Here is a 19300-nt window from a genome sequence, read left to right as displayed (position 1 = left end):
ATCAATGGAGGCTTCTATACGGGCACCTTGCTCCACCTTCTCGAGATTTTTTCTGACATCACTGTAGTCTCTCGAACTGCCCCAACCCACAGTGGTCTCTCCCTCTTCCTCTAAAGTGTGTATCAGCTATTGCACCTATTCTGACATAGAGAATATACAGCTAGTCATCCATGAATATCTGTGTGCTCCCCAGGTAGGAAGTGAGTCCCATGAAGAGGGCTGAATTTTCTACCTTTTTCCCTTACCAAGGTATAGAATTTGTCACTTGAGCAACAAAAAATGCATATGGATGATGGTGATGACAAATATTAATAGTTGACTTAAGGATAGATGATACACAAAAAGGAAAAGACAAATGGACAAATAGAAAAGAAAGGCATGGGGTAACTGACATATACCTTGAAAAATCCTCAACTACATACATGAACAACAATAATATCAATTACAAAAACCACAAAACTATGCATGGGAAATAAACACCAAAGCCAAGAAGACACTGACAATCTGGATTACCCAATGACATTTTCTCCTTCTTTCTTCCATGTATCCCTGTTCTTTCCCTGCTCTGTAACCAAGTTTCACACATGGTTAAGAGAAATTACCTATGCTTCCTCAATTTTTCCATTAGGAACTTGGGATACCTTTATAAAAAAATACTTATTTTATTTCATTTGACTTACAAGAGTAATTGCATGGACATTGTAAAAACCAGAAAATACAGTACTTGGAGCATAAGGTAAGAACTTTTCTTTTCTTTTAACTAGGAAATTTACTTGACAAAATCTTAATGACAGATTTGAAGGTTTTAAATAAAAAATAACTCTCTGCGATGTAGTCAAAAGTGTCTTTGAATATCAGTCAGGATACCTGGATGATGGCTCAAACTCTACCACTAAGTAGTTCTGTCAAAAGTTATTGAACATTTCCTGGATTTTTGTTTTACAGATTTATTGTGGTATAATTGACAAGTAAAATTACATATATTTAAGGTGTATAACTTGATGACTTGACATATGCATACATTGTGAAATAATCACCACAACCAAGGTAATTAACATGTTTGTCGTCTCACATAGTTACCATTTTCTTTTTCTTTTATTTTTTTCTGGTGAGAACATTTAAGATTTAATTTCTTAGCATATTTCAAGTATACAATGCAGCATTGTTAATTTCAGTCACCATGCTGTCGGCGGATCTCCGGAACTTAGCCATCTTGCATAACAGAAACTTTGTACCCTTTAACTAACATCTCAACATTTCCCTTGTCCAAAGCTCCTGGCAACCATCATTCTACTCTCTACTTCTATGAGTTTGACTATTTCAGATTTCATGTGTAAGTGAGATCAGACAGTACAGATATACTTTGGAGATATTGTGAATTCAGTTCACACCACTAGAATAAAGAAAATATTCCAATAAGTTTGTTTGTTTCCCAGTGCATATGAAAGTTATGTTTATATTACAATGTGGTCATATTAAATATACAATAGCATGTCTAAAAATAATGCACACACCTTAATTTAAAAATACTTTATTGCCAAAAAGTGCTAATGAACATCTGAGCATTCAGTAAGTAATCTTTTTGCTAGTGGAGGGTTCTGCTTTGATGTTGATGGCTGCTGACTGACCAGAATGGTGGTTGCTGAAGGATTGGGTGGCTGTGGCAATTTCTTAAGATGACAATGAAATTTGTCATATCAGTTGACTGTTCCTTTCATGAAAGTGTTCTCTATAGCAAGCAATGCTATTTGACAGCATCTTACTCATAATAAAACTTCTTTCAAAATTAAGGTCAATACTCTCAAACTCTGCCACTGCTTGATCAACTAAGCTTATGGAATATTCTGAATCATTTGTTGTCATTTCAATAATATTCATAGCATCTTTACAAGGAGTAGATTCCATCTTAAGAAACTACTTTTTTTTGCTCATTCGTAAGAACCAACTCCTTATCTGTTCATGTCCATTGCATCAATTCTGTTATATCTTCTGCCCCCACTATTAATTCTAGTTTTCTTTGCTATTTCTACTATATCTGTAGTTACTTCCTCCATTGAAGTCTTGAACCCACTGAAGTCATCCATGAGGGCTGGAATGAACTTCTTTCAAACTCCTGCTGATGTTGATATTTGACATCTTCCCATAAATCACAAATGTTCTTAATGGCATCTAGAATGGTGAGGTTTTTTTCAAGAAGATTTTAAGTTTATTTTGCCCACATCCATCATAAAATCACTATGTATGGCAGCTGTAGCCTTATGAAATGTATTTCTTAAATAATAAGACTTGAAAGTGAAAATTACTTCTTAATCCATGGGTTGTGGAATGGATGTTGTATTAGCAGGCATGAAAACAACATTAATCTCTTTGTACATTTCCATCAGAGCTCTTGGGTGACCAGGTGCATTGTCAATGAATGGTAATATTTTGAAATATGTCTTTTTTTCTAAGGAGTAAGTCTAAGAAGTTGGCTTTAAAACATTCAGCAAACCATGTTGTAAACAGATGTGCTGTCGTCCAGGCTTTGTTGTTCCATTTAGAGCACAGGCAGAGTAGATTTAGCATAATTCTTAATGACCCTAGGGTTTTGGAGATGGTAAATGAGTATTGGCTTCAGCTTAAAAGTCACCAGCTGCAGTAGCCCCTATTAAGAGAGTCAGCCTGTCCTTTGAAGCTTTGGGGACCATCATTTACTTCTCCTCTTTAGCTGTGAAAGTCCTAGATGGCATCGTCTTACAAAAGAAGGCTATTTTGTCTACACTGAAAACATGTTGGGGGGGCGGAGCAAGATGGCCGAATAGGAACAGCTCCAGTCTCCAACTCCCAGCGCGAGCGACACGGAAGACCGGTGATTTCTGCATTTTCAACTGAGGTACTGGGGTCATCTCACTAGGGAGTGCCGGACAATCGGTGCTGGTCAGCTGCTGCAGCCTGACCAGCGAGAGCTGAAGCAGGGCGAGGCATCGCCTCACCTGGAAGCGCAAGGGGGAAGGAAATCCGTTTTCCTAGCCAGGGGAACTGAGACACACAACACCTGGAAAATCGGGTAACTCCCACCCCAATACTGCGCTTTAAGGAAACAGGCACACCAGGAGAATATATCCCATACCTGGCCGGGAGGGTCCCATGCCCACGGAGCCTCCCTCACTGCTAACACAGCAGTCTGCGGCAATCTATCCACAAGGCAGCAGTGAGGCTGGGGGAGGGGCGCCCGCCATTGCTGAGGCTTAAGTAGGTAAACAAAGCCACTGGGAAGCTCGAACTGGGTGGAGCTCACAGCAGCTCAAGGAAGCCTGCCTGTCTCTGTAGACTCCACCTCTGGGGAGAGCCCACAGCTGAAGTCCAATAGGGAAAGCAGCAGGGGCCGGTGCAGACGGGAACGACTCTGTCTGACAGCTTTGGGGAGAGCCGTGGATCTCCCAACGTGGAGGTTGAGATCCGAGAACGGACAGACTGCCTGCTCAGGTGGGTCCCTGACCCCTGAGTAGCCTAGCTGGGAGACATCCCCCACTAGGGGCAGTCTGACACCCCCACCTCACAGGGTGGAGTCACCCCTGAGAGGAAACTTCCAAAGGAAGAATCAGACAGGTACACTCGCTGTTCAGCAATATTCTATCTTCGGCAACCTCTGCTGCTGATACCCAGGCAAACAGGTCTGGAGTGGACCTCAAGCAATCTCCAACAGACCAACAGACAGTCCTTCTGACTGTCAGATGGAAAACGATCAAACAGGAAGGACACCTATACCAAAACCCCATCAGTACGTCACCGTCATCAAAGACCAGAGACAGATGAAAACACAAAGATGGGGAAGAAGCAGGGCAGAAAAGCTGGAAATTCAAAAAATAAGAGCGCATCTCCCCCTGCAAAGGAGCGCAGCCCATCGCCAGCAATGGGTCAAAGCTGGTCAGAGAATGACTTTGACGAGATGAGAGAAGAAGGCTTCAGTCCATCAAACTTCTCAGAGCTAAAGGAGGAATTACGTACCCAGCGCAAAGAAACTAAAAATCTTGAAAAAAGAGTGGAAGAATTGACAGCTAGACTAATTAATGCAGAGAAGGTCATAAAGGAAATGACAGAGATGAAAACCATGACACGAGAAATACGTGACAAAGGCACAAGCTTCAGTACCGACTCGATCAACTGGAAGAAAGAGTATCAGCGATTGAGGATCAAATGAATGAAATGAGCGAGAAGAGAAATCAAAGAAAAAAGAAAAAAGAAATGAACAAAGCCTGCAAGAAGTATGGGATTATGTAAAAAGACCAAATCTACGTCTGATTGGGGTGCCTGAAAGTGAGGGGGAAAATGGAACCAAGTTGGAAAACACTCTTCAGGATATCATCCAGGAGAACTTCCCCAACCTAGTAGGGCAGGCCACATTCAAATTCAGGAAATACAGAGAACGCCACAAAGATACTCCTCCAGAAGAGCAACTCCAAGACACATAATTGCCAGATTCACCAAAGTTGAAATGAAGGAAAAAATCTTAAGGGCAGCCAGAGAGAAAGGTCGGTTACCCACAAAGGGAGCCCATCAGACTAACAGCAGATCTCTCGGCAGAAACTCTACAAGCCAGAAGAGAGTGGGGGCCAGTATTCAACGTTCTTAAAGAAAAGAATTTTCAACCCAGAATTTCATATCCAGCCAAACTCAGTTTCATCAGTGAAGGAGAAAGAAAATCCTTTACAGATAAGCAAATGCTTAGAGATTTTGTCACCACCAGGCCTGCCTTACAAGAGACCCTGAAGGAAGCCCTAAACATGGAAAGGAAAAAAACCGGTACCAGCCATTGCAAAAACATGCCAAAATGTAAAGACCATCGAGGCTAGGAAGAAGAAACTGCATCAACAAACGAGCAAAATAACCTGTTAATATCATAATGACAGGATCAAGTTCACACATAACAATATTAACTTAAATGTAAATGGACTAAATGCTCCAATAAAAAGACACAGACTGGCAAACTGGATAAAGAGTCAAGACCCATCAGTCTGCTGTATTCAGGAGACCCATCTCACATGCAGAGACATACATAGGCTCAAAATAAAGGGATGGAGGAAGATCTAACAAGCAAATGGGAACAAAAAAAAAGCAGGGTTGCAATCCTAGTCTCTGATAAAAAAGACTTTAAACCATCAAAGATCAAAAGAGACAAAGAAGGCCATTACATAATGGTAAAGGGATCAATTCAACAGGAAGAGCTAAGTATCCTAAAATATATGCACCCAATACAGGAGCACCCAGATTCATAAAGCAAGTCCTTAGAGACCTACAAAGAGACTTAGACTCCCATACAATAATAATGGGAGACTTCAACACTCCACTGTCAACATTGACAGATCAACGAGACAGAAAGTTAACAAGGATATCCAGGAATTGAACTCATCTCTGCACCAAGCGGACCTAATAGACATCTATAGAACTCTCCACCCCAAATCAACAGAATATACATTCTTCTCTGCACCACATCGCACTTATTCCAAAATTGACCACATAATTGGAAGTAAAGCACTCCTCAGCAAATGTAAAAGAACAGAAATTATAACAAACTGTCTCTCAGACCACAGTGCGATCAAACTAGAAATCAGGACTAAGAAACTCAATCAAAACCACTCAACTACATGGAAACTGAACAACCTGCTTGAATGACTACTGGGTACATAACGAAATGAAAGCAGAAATAAAGATGTTCTTGGAAACCAATGAGAACAAAGATACAACATACCAGAATCTCTGGGACACATTTAAAGCAGTGTGTAGAGGGAAATTTATAGCACTAAATGCCCACAAGAGAAAGCTGGAAAGATCTAAAATTGACACTCTAACAGCACAATTAAAAGAACTAGAGAGGCAAGAGCAAACACATTCAAAGCTAGCAGAAGGCAAGAAATAACTAAGATCAGAGCAGAACTGAAGAAGATAGAGACACAAAAAACCTCCAAAAAATCAATGAATCCAGGAGTTGGTTTTTTGAAAAGATCAACAAATGACAGACCGCTAGCAAGACTAATAAGAAGAAAAGAGAGAGGAATCAAATAGATGCAATAAAAAATGATAAAGGGGATATCACCACTGACCCCACAGAAATACAAACAACCATCAGAGAATACTATAAATGCCTCTACGCAAATCAACTAGAAAATCTAGAAGAAATGGATAATTTCCTGGACACTTACACTCTCCCAAGACTAAACAGGAAGAAGTTGAATCCCTGAATAGACCAATAGCAGGCTCTGAAATTGAGGCAACAATTAATAGCCTACCCACCAAAAAAAGTCCAGGACCAGATGGATTCACAGCTGAATTCTACCAGAGGTACAAGGAGGAGCTGGTACCATTCCTTCTGAAACTATTTCAATCAATAGAAAAAGAGGGAATCCTCCCTAACTCTTTTTATGAGGCCAACATCATCCTGATACCAAAGCCTGGCAGAGACACAACAAAAAAAGAGCATTTTAGACCAATATCCCTGATGAACATCGATGCAAAAATCCTCAATAAAATACTGGCAAACCGGATTCAGCAGCACATCAAAAAGCATATCCACCATGATCAAGTGGGCTTCATCCCTGGGATGCAAGGCTGGTTCAACATTCGCAAATCAATAAACGTAATCCAGCATCTAAACAGAACCAAAGACAAGAACCACATGATTATCTCAATAGATGCAGAAAAGGCTTTTGACAAAATTCAACAGCCCTTTATGCTAAAAACGCTCAATAAATTCGGTATTGATGGAACGTACCTCAAAATAATAAGAGCTATTATGACAAACCCACAGCCAATATCATACTGAATGGGCAAAAACTGGAAAAATTCCCTTTGAAAACTGGCACAAGACAGGGATGCCTCTCTCACCACTCCTATTCAACATAGTGTTGGAAGTTCTGGCTAGGGCAATCAGGCAAGAGAAAGAAATCAAGGGTATCCAGTTAGGAAAAGAAGAAGTCAAATTGTCCCTGTTTGCAGATGACATGATTGTATATTTAGAAAACCATGTCTAGCAGCCCAAATCTCCTCTTAAGCTGATAAGCAACTTCAGCAAAGTCTCAGGATACAAAATTAATGTGCAAAAATCACAAGCATTCTTATACACCAGTAACAGACAAGCAGAGAGCCAAATCAGGAATCAACTTCCATTCACAATTGCTTCAAAGAGAATAAAACACCTAGGAATCCAGCTTACAAGGGATGTAAAGGACCTCTTCAAGGAGAACTACAAACCACTGCTCAGTGAAATCAAAGAGGACACAAACAAATGGAAGAACATACCATGCTCATGGATAGGAAGAATCAATATCGTGAAAATGGCCATACTGCCCAAGGTGATTTATAGATTCAATGCCATCCCCATCAAGCTACCAATGACTTTCTTCACAGAATTGGAAAAAACGGCTTTAAAGTTCATATGGAACCAAAAAGAGCCCGCATTGCCAAGACAATCCTAAGTCAAAAGGACAAAGCTGGAGGCGTCACGCTACCTGACTTCAAACTATACTACAAGGCTACAGTAACCAAAACAGCATGGTACTGGTACCACAACAGAGATATAGACCAATGGAACAGAACACAGTCTCAGAATAATACCACACATCTACAGCCATCTGACCTTTGATAAACTGAGAAAACAAGAAATGGGGAAAGGATTCCTTATTTAATAAATGGTGCTGGGAAATTGGCTAGCCATAAGTAGAAAGCTGAAACTGGATCCTTTCCTTACTCCTTATACGAAGATTAATTCAAGATGGATTAGAGACTTAAATGTTAGACCTAATACCATAAAAATCCTAGAAGAAAATCTAGGTAGACCATTCAGGACATAGGCATGGGCAAGGACTTCATGTCTAAAACACCAAAAGCAATGGCAGCAAAAGCCAAAATTGACAAATGGGATCTCATTAAACTAAAGAGCTTCTGCACAGCAAAAGAAACTACCTTCAGAGTGAACAGGCAACCTACAGAATGGGAGAAAATTTTGCAACCTACTCATCTGACAAAGGGCTAATATCCAGAATCTACAAAGAACTCAAACAATATACAAGAAAAAAAAACAAACCCCATCAAAAAGGGGCAAAGGATATGAACAGACATTTCTCAAAAGAAGACATCCATACAGCCAACAGACACATGAAAAAATGCTCATCATCGCTCGCCATCAGAGAAATGCAAATCAAAACCACAATGAGATACCATCTCACACCAGTCAGAATGGCAATCATTAAGAAGTTAGGAAACAACAGGTGTTGGAGAGGATGTGGAGAAATAGGAACACTTTTACACTGTTGGTGGGATTGTAAACTAGTTCAACCATTATGGAAAACAGTATGGCGATTCCTCAAGGATCTAGAACTAGATGTACCATATGACCCAGCCATCCCACTACTGGGTATATACCCAAAGGATTATAAATTACTCTACAAAGACACATGCACACGTATGTTATTGTGGCACTATTCACAATAGCAAAGACTTGGAATCAACCCAAATGTCCATCTGTGACAGAGTGGATTAAGAAAATGTGGCATATATACACCATGGAATACTATGCAGCCATAAAAAAGGATGAGTTTGCGTCCTTTGTAGGGACATGGATGCAGCTGGAATCCATCATTCTTAGCAAACTATCACAAGAACAGAAAACCAAACACCGCATGTTCTCACTCACAGGTGGGAACTGAACAATGAGATCACTTGGACTGGGGAAGGGGAACATCACACACTGGGGCTATCATGGGGGGGGGGAGGAGGGAGGGATTGCACTGGGGAGTTATACATGATATAAATGATGAATTGATGGGTGCTGACGAGTGTTGGGTGCAGCACACCAACATGGCATAAGTATACATATGTAACAAACCTGCACGTTATGCACATGTACCTAGAACTTAAAGATAATAAAAAAAAAAAAAAAAAAGAAAGTTAAAGATGGTGCAATTAGGCAATAAAAAGAATAAAAAGTATTTACATTGGAAAAAAAAGAAAACGTGTTGTTTAGTTTCGTTAATAATTATCTTAGCTAGATCTTTTGGATAAGTTGCTGTAGCTTCTATTTAGCACTAACTGCTTCACCTTACACTTTTATGTTATGGAGATGGCTTCTTTCCTTAAAACTCATGCATCAACCTCTGCTAGCTTTAAACTTTTCATCTGTAGCTTTCCCACCTCTCTCAGCCTTTTGAATTGAAAAGAATTATGGCCTTGCTCTGGATTATGATTTTTATTAAGGGAATGTTGTGGCTGGTTTGATCTTCTATCCAGACCGCTAAAACTTTTTCTCTATCAGCGATAAGTCTCTTTTGCTTTCTTATCATTTATGTGTTCACTAGATAAGCACTTTTAATTTCCTTCAGGAACTTTTCCTTTGCATTCGCAACTTGGCTGTTTAGCAAAAGTGGCCTAGGTTTTGGCCTGTCTCGGCTTTTGACATGCCTTCTTCACTAAGCTTAATAATTTCTAGCTTTTGATTTAAAGTGAGAGACGTGTGACTCTTCCTTTCACTGAGAGGCCATTGTCGGGTTATTAATTGGGCTGATTTCAATATTATTGTATCTCAGGGAATAGAAAGGCCACAGGAAAAAGACAGAGATGAGGGAACAGCTGATCAGTAGAGCAGGGAGAACACACACAACATTTATCAATTAAATTTGTCATCTTATATGGGTACAGATTGTGGCACCCAAAATAATGACAGTAGTAACATCAAAGATCACTGATCATAGATCAACATAACAGATGTAATAATAATGAAAAGTTTAAAATGTTGTGAGAATTACCAAAATACGACACAGAGACTTGAAGTGAGTATGTGCTATTGGAAAAATGGCACCAATTGACTTGCTCCATGCAGAGTTGCCACAACTTTTCAGTTTATAAAAAATGCAATATGTGTGAAGTGCAATAAAGCAAAACACATTAAAGTGAGGTATGCCTGTATTTGTTCTTCTGTTTCTAGCTTTTTTCACTTAGCATAATGTCCTCCAGGTTCATCTGCATTGTTGCAAATGGTGGAATTTTCTTCTGTTTAAGGGCTAAATAATATTCCATTGTATACATACCACATTTTAAAAAATCCATTCATCCATTGACAGACACTCAGATTGCCTCCACATCTTGGCTATTGTGAATAGTGCTGCAATAAACACAGGAGTGCAGGTATCTCTTCAAGATGCTGATTTCATCTCCCTTGGGTATATACCCAGTAGTGGGATTGCTGGGTTACATAGTAGTTCTATTATTACTTTGCTGAAGAACTTCCATATCATTTTCCATAGTGGTTGTACTAATTTACATTCCCACCAACAGTGTACAAGAGTTCCCACATCCTTGCCAATACTTGTTATCTCTTGTCCTTTTGATGGATAGCAACAGGTGTGAGGTGATAGAACATTTATGTTCCCAAAATGCATTTCATTTTAACTGTGATAAAAAGTTGAGAGCGTCTCCTGTATTAATTTTCTGTGATCTGACAAATGAACAAATATGAACAGAAACAAATAATTTTGACTTATTAATTTCTTTCTTTCTTTTTTTTTTTTTTTTTTTAGACGGAGTCTCACTCTGTCGCCCAGGCTGGAGTGCAGTGGCCGGATCTCAGCTCACTGCAAGCTCCGCCTCCCGGGTTTACACCATTCTCCTGCCTCAGCCTCCCGATAATTTATTTCTTGAAAGACCTTCAGGTTAGATATTTTTCTCCATCCCATCATGCAAGGTTAGCTTTATGTGGGAAGCTCTTCCAGAGTCTGGTTCACTGTAGTTTTCAAGGGTGAAGATAAATGTTTATGGAACTCCACCTGTAGAATAGTTAGTTTTGAGTCCAATTAAGTCAGATGCTTCACGAAGTCTATTTTTTCCCCTTTCCTTTGAAATGAGGTAATGGATGTGGAAGTTTTTAACACAGTGCTTACAGCAGAGCGGGTGCTCAAAAAACATTTTCTTTTTTCCTTCCCTCCTTCATTTAATTTGCAGTATTTTAGATTTAAATTGCCATAAAATGGGAATTCATAATATACTATTTTAGAAATCATCATAGTTCATCAATTCTTTGAAGCATATTTTTAAAATTTTGCTGAAATTGTGAAATCATTTTTAACTGCCGCTGGCCAGGCAGCTGTCATGATCTGGTTGCTAATGCCTGTAAGTTGTGCATCAAAACTCCCAGAGTCGGTGTCACCAGATTGGAAAAAAGTCTCAGAGAGAAAAGTTGAGCATGCTTTCAAAAAAAAAATGCTACATCATCAACACAAAGGATGGCTGTGTGGAAAGACATGGATATTAATAATGCTCAGTAAAACACTCATAATTTCAAATTCTGAATGTAAACAAATTTGGGAATACTTTAACCAATTTATTTCTGTCATATTTTCCTTTTATATATGTACAAGAGTGAAATTGGAGGGAGGCAGACTGAGTTTAAAAAGATTCTTTTGATGAATTGAAAATTAAAAAATAAGCGATAAGAAAGCATTATGTCATAACTGACCACATTTTTTATTTTAGTGGTATATAAAATAAACATGTGTATTTGGGATGACATTATTTACAGTAGATGAAATATAATAATTCCACTTATCTTTGAAAACAAATTATCTGTGGGTTAAGGTCTTTAGAAAAATGTCTTATCCAAAGATATGGCCAATATTTATGCCATCTTGTTCTAACATAAGACAATGGCAAAAATTATACTAATGACTAATAATTTAGGAAAAAATAATGACACTTGTAAAAAATAAACTGACCATGTGTCCCTGTCTCCTCACAGTGCTATGTCCAGGTTCTAGACAAGCTTATGAGAAATTAACTACCATGAAGAGGCCTGAACAAAATAGTCTGAATTGTGAATTTCTTTTTTTGGTGGGGGGGAAGCGGGTCTCACTTTGTCACCAGATTGAGTGCAGTGGCATGACCTTGGCTCACTGCAACCTCTGCCTCACAGGCTCAAGTGATCCTCCTACCTTAGCCTCCTGGGTGCCTGGGACCATAAGTACGGGCCATCATGCCCAGCTAATTTTTTATATTTTTTGATAGAGACAGGGTTTCACTGTGTTGCCCACGCTGGTCTCAAACTCCTGAGCTCAGTCAATCCACCTGCCTTGGCCTCCCAAAGTGTTGCGATTAGAGGTGTAAGCCACCGCACCTAGCCTGAATTTCCTATTTTTCACACTTGCTTCCTATAACACTATGGCACCTTGCCTCGAGCATATAAAGTGATGGATAAATAACAGAGGTCTTCTATGTCAGAGTGTTCAAATTCAGGAAATAATCATCAGTGGCTGTAGATATACTTTAAATGTTAATTGGAAAGCACACGTATTCTTTGATTAATTATGCTGTGGTTCTGGACATGTGGCTGGTAGTGTGAGAAAATCTGTATTAAGCCTGCCTTCAGAGTTTCTCAGTGGAGGTTCTCTGGTGAGCCTGTTTTTCCAGGGAAATAGGAGGGTAGACATCTGGAAATTTGTTCTATTCAGTAGAGCCTTGAGTATTTCCAATATGGCCTCTCCATTTTACTTTGCCTGTTATTCAAAATGCTGTACTCCTGCAAATGTGGGCCCATACTAATTTTTATAGCTGGTTCAATTTTTCAGAATATAATAAATTACTCTTCAAACCCACATTTTAAGAATTTCTAATGAATAGCAAACTTGCATCCTAGATTCTTCTTTTAATCACAAACGATAGCCACAAAAAGTGGCTTGCCATCTGTATACTTGCATGTTTAAAATTCTTCTCATATTAGCAGTCTTTTCTGTTTTGGATAAACCCAATTTTGCCTGGCTGCCTGAGTGTTTTCTGTCCCCTGTTGGCTGTGGTTTCCAATGGAATATAAACCATAAGTTCTGAGTGGACCCAGTAAAAAATGTTTGGTTCTGACTTTACTGGCAAGAAATTGAATCAATCAGTAACTTGCCAGGTGATTGGAAAAAAAATTTTTTTGAGCAACAGGAATAAAGTATCATGAAGTATTTGAACATGTTGGTAACAGACATCCTCAAAAGCTACCAAGCATAGGTGATTTAGTTGTTCTAAAATCTTTACTCTTTTTAAATGGAAATCATTTCTATCACTTACAAAAATATCGGGGTTTCTTTTAAACTATATTCATAAAATGACACAATTTAAAGCCCCTGTCATAAGAAAGTTCTTGCAGTGAGGATCACTGTGCACAGTGGGTAAGAACCAAGTCTCCGGAGGTAGGCTGCCTCAAGTTAAATTTGAGTGTGCCTGTGTCACTTTAGGCAAATTACTTAACTTCTCTAAGTGTCATGTTTCTTTATCTGTAGAATGGAGTTGATAATGATAGCACCTTTCCTGGAGAACCACGTTCTTGCACCATTTTATCTCTCTGAGGATACTGAGGCTCAGGGAGGTTAAGCATCCTGCTCAATGGCACACAGGAAGGAGGGGCAGAGTAGAGCTGGGATTCACACCCAACTCCAGCTGATTCCACACCCTAAAGTCCTTTGAGTTACCATGAAGACTCTAAGATGATCATGAGGAGCCAGGGCATTGGCATATGAGTTATGTAGCCTGTGATCTGTTCCTAACCAGCTCTGTCACCATGACCCAATATGGGAGACATTAATGCCAAAGAATTCCACATGTTACATAACAAATAGGGACTAGCTGAGACTCAGGCAAAGAGTAAGAGTAAGTGATTATTTGGCCCTGTGCAATGTTGCAACCTCCATATCTTTTTTAAAAAAAAAAAAGAAACTACCCCAGCGTATCCACAAAACAAGAGGAAATCAATTTCACAAAGTAATAAAGCCTCTATATGGTGGCTTTTGATACAAGAAGAGGTGATTTTCAAGCACTTTATTATTAAATCATGATAACTATCATTATCATTCACTCTATACATCCTATATACAATGCGCTCCAAAAAAGAGCTCCAGGCTGGGCACGGTGACTCACGCCTATAATCCCAGCACTGTGGGAGGCTGACGTGGGCAGATCAGGTAAGGAGTTTGAGACCAGCCTGGCCAACATGGTGAAACCCTGTCTCTACTAAAAGTACAAAAAGTAGCCAGGCGTGGTTGTGCACAACTGTAATCCCAGCTACTCAGGAGTCTGAGGCAGGAGAATTGCTTGAACCCAGGAGGCAGAGGTTGCAGTGAGCCACCAGACTGAGTGGCAGAGGAGACTCCATCTCAAAAAAAAAAAAAAAAAAAAAAAAAAAAGCTCCAAATACAACTTTGTATATAGGTTGCATAGGGTGGAATAATAATTATAGTTATCATGATCTAATAACTTTTAGAGGCACCTTCATCAGTGAGCTCCAACAGTTTCTTGTGAGCAATGATATAAGAATTAAAGTATAAACAAACTACATCTATATCTATATTAATTTGTTATGGCTGCTATAACAAAGAACCACAGACTAGGTGGCTTAAACAACAGAAGATTAATTGCTCACAATTCTGGAGGCTAGAAGTCCAAGATCAAGGTACTTGCAGCGTTGGTTTTCTCTGAGGCTTCTGTCCTTGGCTGATAGACAATCATCTTCTCCTGTGCCTTCCCATGGGCTTCGCATATCTGTGTCCTAATCTCCTCTTTCTATACGGACACCAGTCACATTGGGTTAGGGCCCACTCATATGACCTCACTTTCCCTCAGTTACCTCTTTAATGTCCTATCCTAAAATACAATCACATTCTGAGGTAGTAGGGGTTAGGGCTTCAACACATGAACTTGCAGGGAACACAAGCCAGTTGAAAACAATACCTATATCTATATTTACACCCACATCTATATCTATGTTTATGGGTCTTACTGAAATCTGAAATGATAACAGTGAAGACTTTTCCCGATCTTATGATGTGACAATAAAAAGATAAATATTCCAAGTCTAATTGGCATGTGACCTCTTAGCACAAACTTATTAAGAATGAGCATTTTCTCAGCCAAGTGTTATCTGGGCTCCTGAGACCGACTGCTCCATTAATGCTGGGAAGGGGAGCATGGCTGGGGGAAGCCACCAAGCTGCTGGCTGGCAGTCAGAATGCCCATGTGGTATCGGATCTGAAAAGGTGCACTGTGGGCAGCCAGAAAGACTGGCACTGTGAGCATCCTCTGGCCTCAGTTCTTTGATTTTCTTTGAGGCATGTCCTAAAGGCTGGGACACTCATCTACACACAAGAGGTGCAGACATGAATGTGGGGCAATTATACACTCCTTTCAAGTGAGCTGGCTGTGCTTAAACTAGAACGTGCAGGATTTTCTTTCTTTCTTTTTTTAAGGAATCAAGTTTATCCAAGAATATGGCATCTTCCCATCCACCTACCTTCCTTCCTTTCTTCCTCCCTCTTCCTTTCTTTGTTTTCTTATCTCCTTCTCTCAATTATTTATAGAGTGAGGGCCTGCAATGCACAAGGCACTCTGCTTGGTCCTATGGGGGATAAAAAGGTGACTAAGAGGCACTCTGCCTTGCATGTTTCATTCTGATAACCTACTCCCTGTTCTGCTGTTGGTTATGCTTTCAGGCATTGCTCTGCTAGTTCTTGGCAAGGCTGAAAGCCACTTCAGCTTACCGCTCCAGACCTTCAAGGTCTTCTGTTCTCCCTGTGGAACTGACAGCACTCCACCTCATCTCTGAGCCACCCACAAATCTCCTCCCGCTCAGCCAGTGTCCAAGCTGAATTTCCTGGCTCCTGACCCCTCTGGTCCGATGATTATTCATTCACTGTCTCTCGCCTCCCAGACTGCTTTATTTTTTTTCCTTTTCTGAGCTGTTCCTTCTGATTCCTCCCACTTCTTCCTCTTCTCATTTTGACTCCTTTCCCAATTCACATTGATCATCTCTGATGAGCCGGCTGAGTGTGAAAAAATAAAGGTTCTAATGATCTGTCCTCCTCTCTGCCCACTGTTGTTTATCCAGGGAGTAAAGACATGTTTCAAGGACTCCTCCCTCAGAGCTGAGCATACAAGAAGGGGTCCCAGACTTATTTTTTCCTTTCCACAACACTCACTCATTCTAAAGTTACTTCTCAATCACTGAACATTAGTCAATATGTTTATTTTTTAAAGTAAACAGTGGGAAGGTTGTGGAGAATGAATGATGAGGTTCTATAATCTGATTTAAATCTTATCTGCAGGTTATAAAATGTTAAAATTCATGTTTGGAATAGAAGGCAACACAGGCACACATTCTACTTGAAAATTTTATTCCTACAGTTTAATTTAGGTGGGAAGAAATGGTCAGACCAGCTCTTTTTTTAATCACATAGTGTGTCCTGTCCAAACCTGGCAACTCCTGGGATCACTGTCTTCTTCCTCTCCTGCTAATCAAATTCAACCCATTTTTCATGTCCCAGGTGAAGTCTCATTCTTCTAGGAGGGTCATCTGGGCACCCATGAGCTTCTTGAGGGCCCAGCCTCTGTTTCAGCCACATCTTTGTGGCCCAGAAACAAGGAAAGTCAGGGACTTGGTAGAAGCGTGGGAAATGAATCAAAGTGAACAACTTTCTCCAGTGTACTTTCTCTAGTGTACTTAGTGTCCATGCCACTCATTCAGATATGTCATAATATGCCTTCCAACATTGTTAGTCAGACCCTTTAAGGCTGAATATTTTGTCCTTCCCTCCCAGATGGCCTGTTCCTTGAGGAGGACAGTGCTTCCTTTTTTCTCCATATTGGTCTTCATTGACTAATACAGTGATGGTATTCAGAAATATTGTTGAGTTAAATACTCGTTCTTTTTGCTTGACAGCAGTGTCTGTTGGGAACCACATTTAGAAAGCTGATTTTGCAGAAGCCATAATTTTATTGTAAGTAAATCTGCGAGAGGGGTTTGGTTTCCATACACTTCAAATGGAAAGTAAATTACCAGCCAATTGATGCTTAGTTTGGTTCAGTCACATTTATTGAGGAATTGCTTTGCACCTGACATCAAATCAGAAAACATTCCTGCCTCATGTGGGTTCAGAGTCCCCAGGGATGTCTTACTGCCCACCTGCCCTGGAGATAGGATATCGTGCTTGTCCTCATAGCTGGGCACAGATGATGAATGGGCAGTGTATGTGGTCTCAGCCACATGCCTGGACCTTCCTGGGTGGTGCTGTGGACCTGCTGCACACCTAGTGCAGCCCCGTCCTGGGTGGTGCTGGATTGCTGCTCCTCCCCCATCCCAGTCCCTCCTCTGGTAGCCAGAATAATTTTGCAGTAAGTTAGCAGAGTGGATTCCAAAAAATCTGCACTGTGGCATCTCAGGAAACTTCAAACTTATCTGCTTGAGAAATAACTTGCAGAGAGGAAAGGAACTCTGACAAGGCTAATAAAAGGGATTTCAAGCTGTGTTTCAGCAAGCCAGTCACAGAGTATTCACGTGTTAATTCACTGGCGTGTTCCGCGGCAGAAGCACCCCCTCTCTGTCTTCCCCCAGTTCCAACTGTTGTGCTGCAGCAGATTTGGTCTGAGTCTGGGTAGAGCCCCTTTTTATGGAGCAACCCTCCCGATTCGTTACAGCAAGAGTCTGGTGCAAGTGATCCTTGCCTTCCCATCGCACACAAAGGCAAAGAGCTCCTTAAAGGGACCTGCCTGCTACTCCGTGCAGCTGCAAACCCGTGTCAGTGCAGGCTCAGCAACCCAGGCTTTTGCTCGAGAATGAGTGGGGAGGGGTCTTGAGGAGCCCCCACGTCCTCCCGGAGCGGAGGCGGGAGGGAGCTGACAGCCGGAGTGGATGGAGACCACCAGTCCGCGGGGACCCGCTTGCGATTAGCTGCTGCTTGGGATGCTCCGCGCGCCAGTTGAGCATCCTGCCTGTGGTCCAGGGGATGCTGGCGGCGCATCTTGCGGTAAGCCTGCGCTGATTTGAGCCATCGCCCAGAAGCGAGCCCGCATTCAGACACCTCGGACCGGCTCCGCGAAGGGCTGCGTGCAGTCACCATGAATGTTCAGCTCTAGGCTTCTGTAAAAAGCTCCCCACTGCATGGATTTGGCTGTTTAATCAGCCGAGATTACAGCCCGGGAAGATTTGCAAGCCTGATTCTCCCTCCAGCTGCTGTGACAACTTCGGGGCCGTCTGTTTACTTCTCTGGGTCCCCGGGACTCTTTACTGCATCGCAGCCCCTTGTGCCACTTTGTGGGCTTGACTCGGAAGTCAGCCGCCAGGACTCCTCTGACGGCATCCTCAGGAAGGGGGAGCAAGGAGGGCTTAAAAGAAAAGCAGGAATCCCCCCAACTGCTCAACCTCTCGTGACTGCCTGTGTTCTGGGGTTCTGAGAGGGACCGTGCGCTGCCGGGGAAGCAATGCAAGTCTCCATAGCCTGCACAGAGCACAATTTGAAGAGTCGGAATGGTGAGGACCGACTTCTGAGCAAGCAGAGCTCCACCGCCCCCAATGTGGTGAACGCAGCCCGGGCCAAATTCCGCACGGTCGCTATCATCGCGCGCAGCCTAGGGACGTTCACGCCTCAGCATCACATTTCTCTCAAAGAGTCCACCGCAAAGCAGACTGGCATGAAATATAGGTATGCATGTAAGATTCCCTCTGCGCGGGGTATCCAGGTTCTATACAGGTGCAGTGGAGACAGACCATCGGTTTTGAAAAGTGACTTACTCATCAATGGGTTGCTCACTTCAGAATTCTCAGGTGCTTCTAAAATAGCTCCTTAGGGGGATGAATAAACCCAGGATGGTTGTGTGTGTATAAGATTTTTTAAAATGTGGCCCATTTTATATAATTCTAAAGTCCTATGAACATCTTAGGAACTATGTATATTTCAGTACCCAGAAAAAAACACAACTGCTGGAACTGGTATTTAGATCAGTATAGTTTTTCAATAGCAAATGTGTTTGTTCTATTTTATGATAAAGACTGTAGTTTCTGGGATTATGCTATCAGAAATAGTTTCCCATCTAGTTCTGCTCTCTTATTTATCTTTTGTTTGTTTTGTTTGAGACAGAGTCTTGCTCTGTTGCCCAGGCTGGAGTGCAGTGGCGTGACCTGGGCTCTGTCTCCTGGGACAGAGCATCCTGGGTTCAAGCGATTCTCCTGCCTCAACCTCCTGAGTTGCTGGAATTACAGGCGCCTGCCACCACACCCGGCTCATTTTTTATATTTTTAATAGATAAGAGCTTTCACCATGTTGGCCAGGCTGGTCTCGAACTCCTGACCTCAAGTGATCCGCCCGCCTTGGCCTCCCAAAGTGCTGGGATTACAGGATTAAACCACCGCACCTGAACTTACTTTTCTTTTGAAAGACCAAGTTAACAAATGCTATACAAAGCTTTTTAAAGAAGCTTTCTTGCAGAAAAAACCACCTATAATGGTAAATTAGATTGAATACTGCCATATTTA

General features: G+C 41.2%; 1 protein-coding gene across 3 annotated transcripts in view; it reads left to right on the top strand.

Moving 5' to 3' along the window:
- Positions 1-19300, top strand: part of KCNAB1 (potassium voltage-gated channel subfamily A member regulatory beta subunit 1) — a 448855-nt gene that overhangs the window by 172901 nt on the left and 256654 nt on the right. Inside the window, exon 1 of one of the 3 annotated variants that reach the window (XM_033203410.1) lies at positions 17332-18470. The exons of the other annotated variants lie outside the window; for them this stretch is intronic. Coding sequence (XP_033059301.1) covers positions 18250-18470 — 221 coding nt within the window. The 5' untranslated portion in view covers positions 17332-18249. Of the gene's footprint in view, positions 1-17331; positions 18471-19300 lie in introns of those variants that run through there. 3 annotated transcript variants of the gene reach the window in all.

The sequence above is a fragment of the Trachypithecus francoisi genome, unplaced genomic scaffold (genome assembly GCF_009764315.1).
Source record: "Trachypithecus francoisi isolate TF-2019V2 unplaced genomic scaffold, Tfra_2.0 Lachesis_group0, whole genome shotgun sequence".
NCBI classification, from domain to species: Eukaryota; Metazoa; Chordata; class Mammalia; order Primates; family Cercopithecidae; genus Trachypithecus; species Trachypithecus francoisi.
This window is presented reverse-complemented; position numbering and strand designations above follow the sequence as displayed.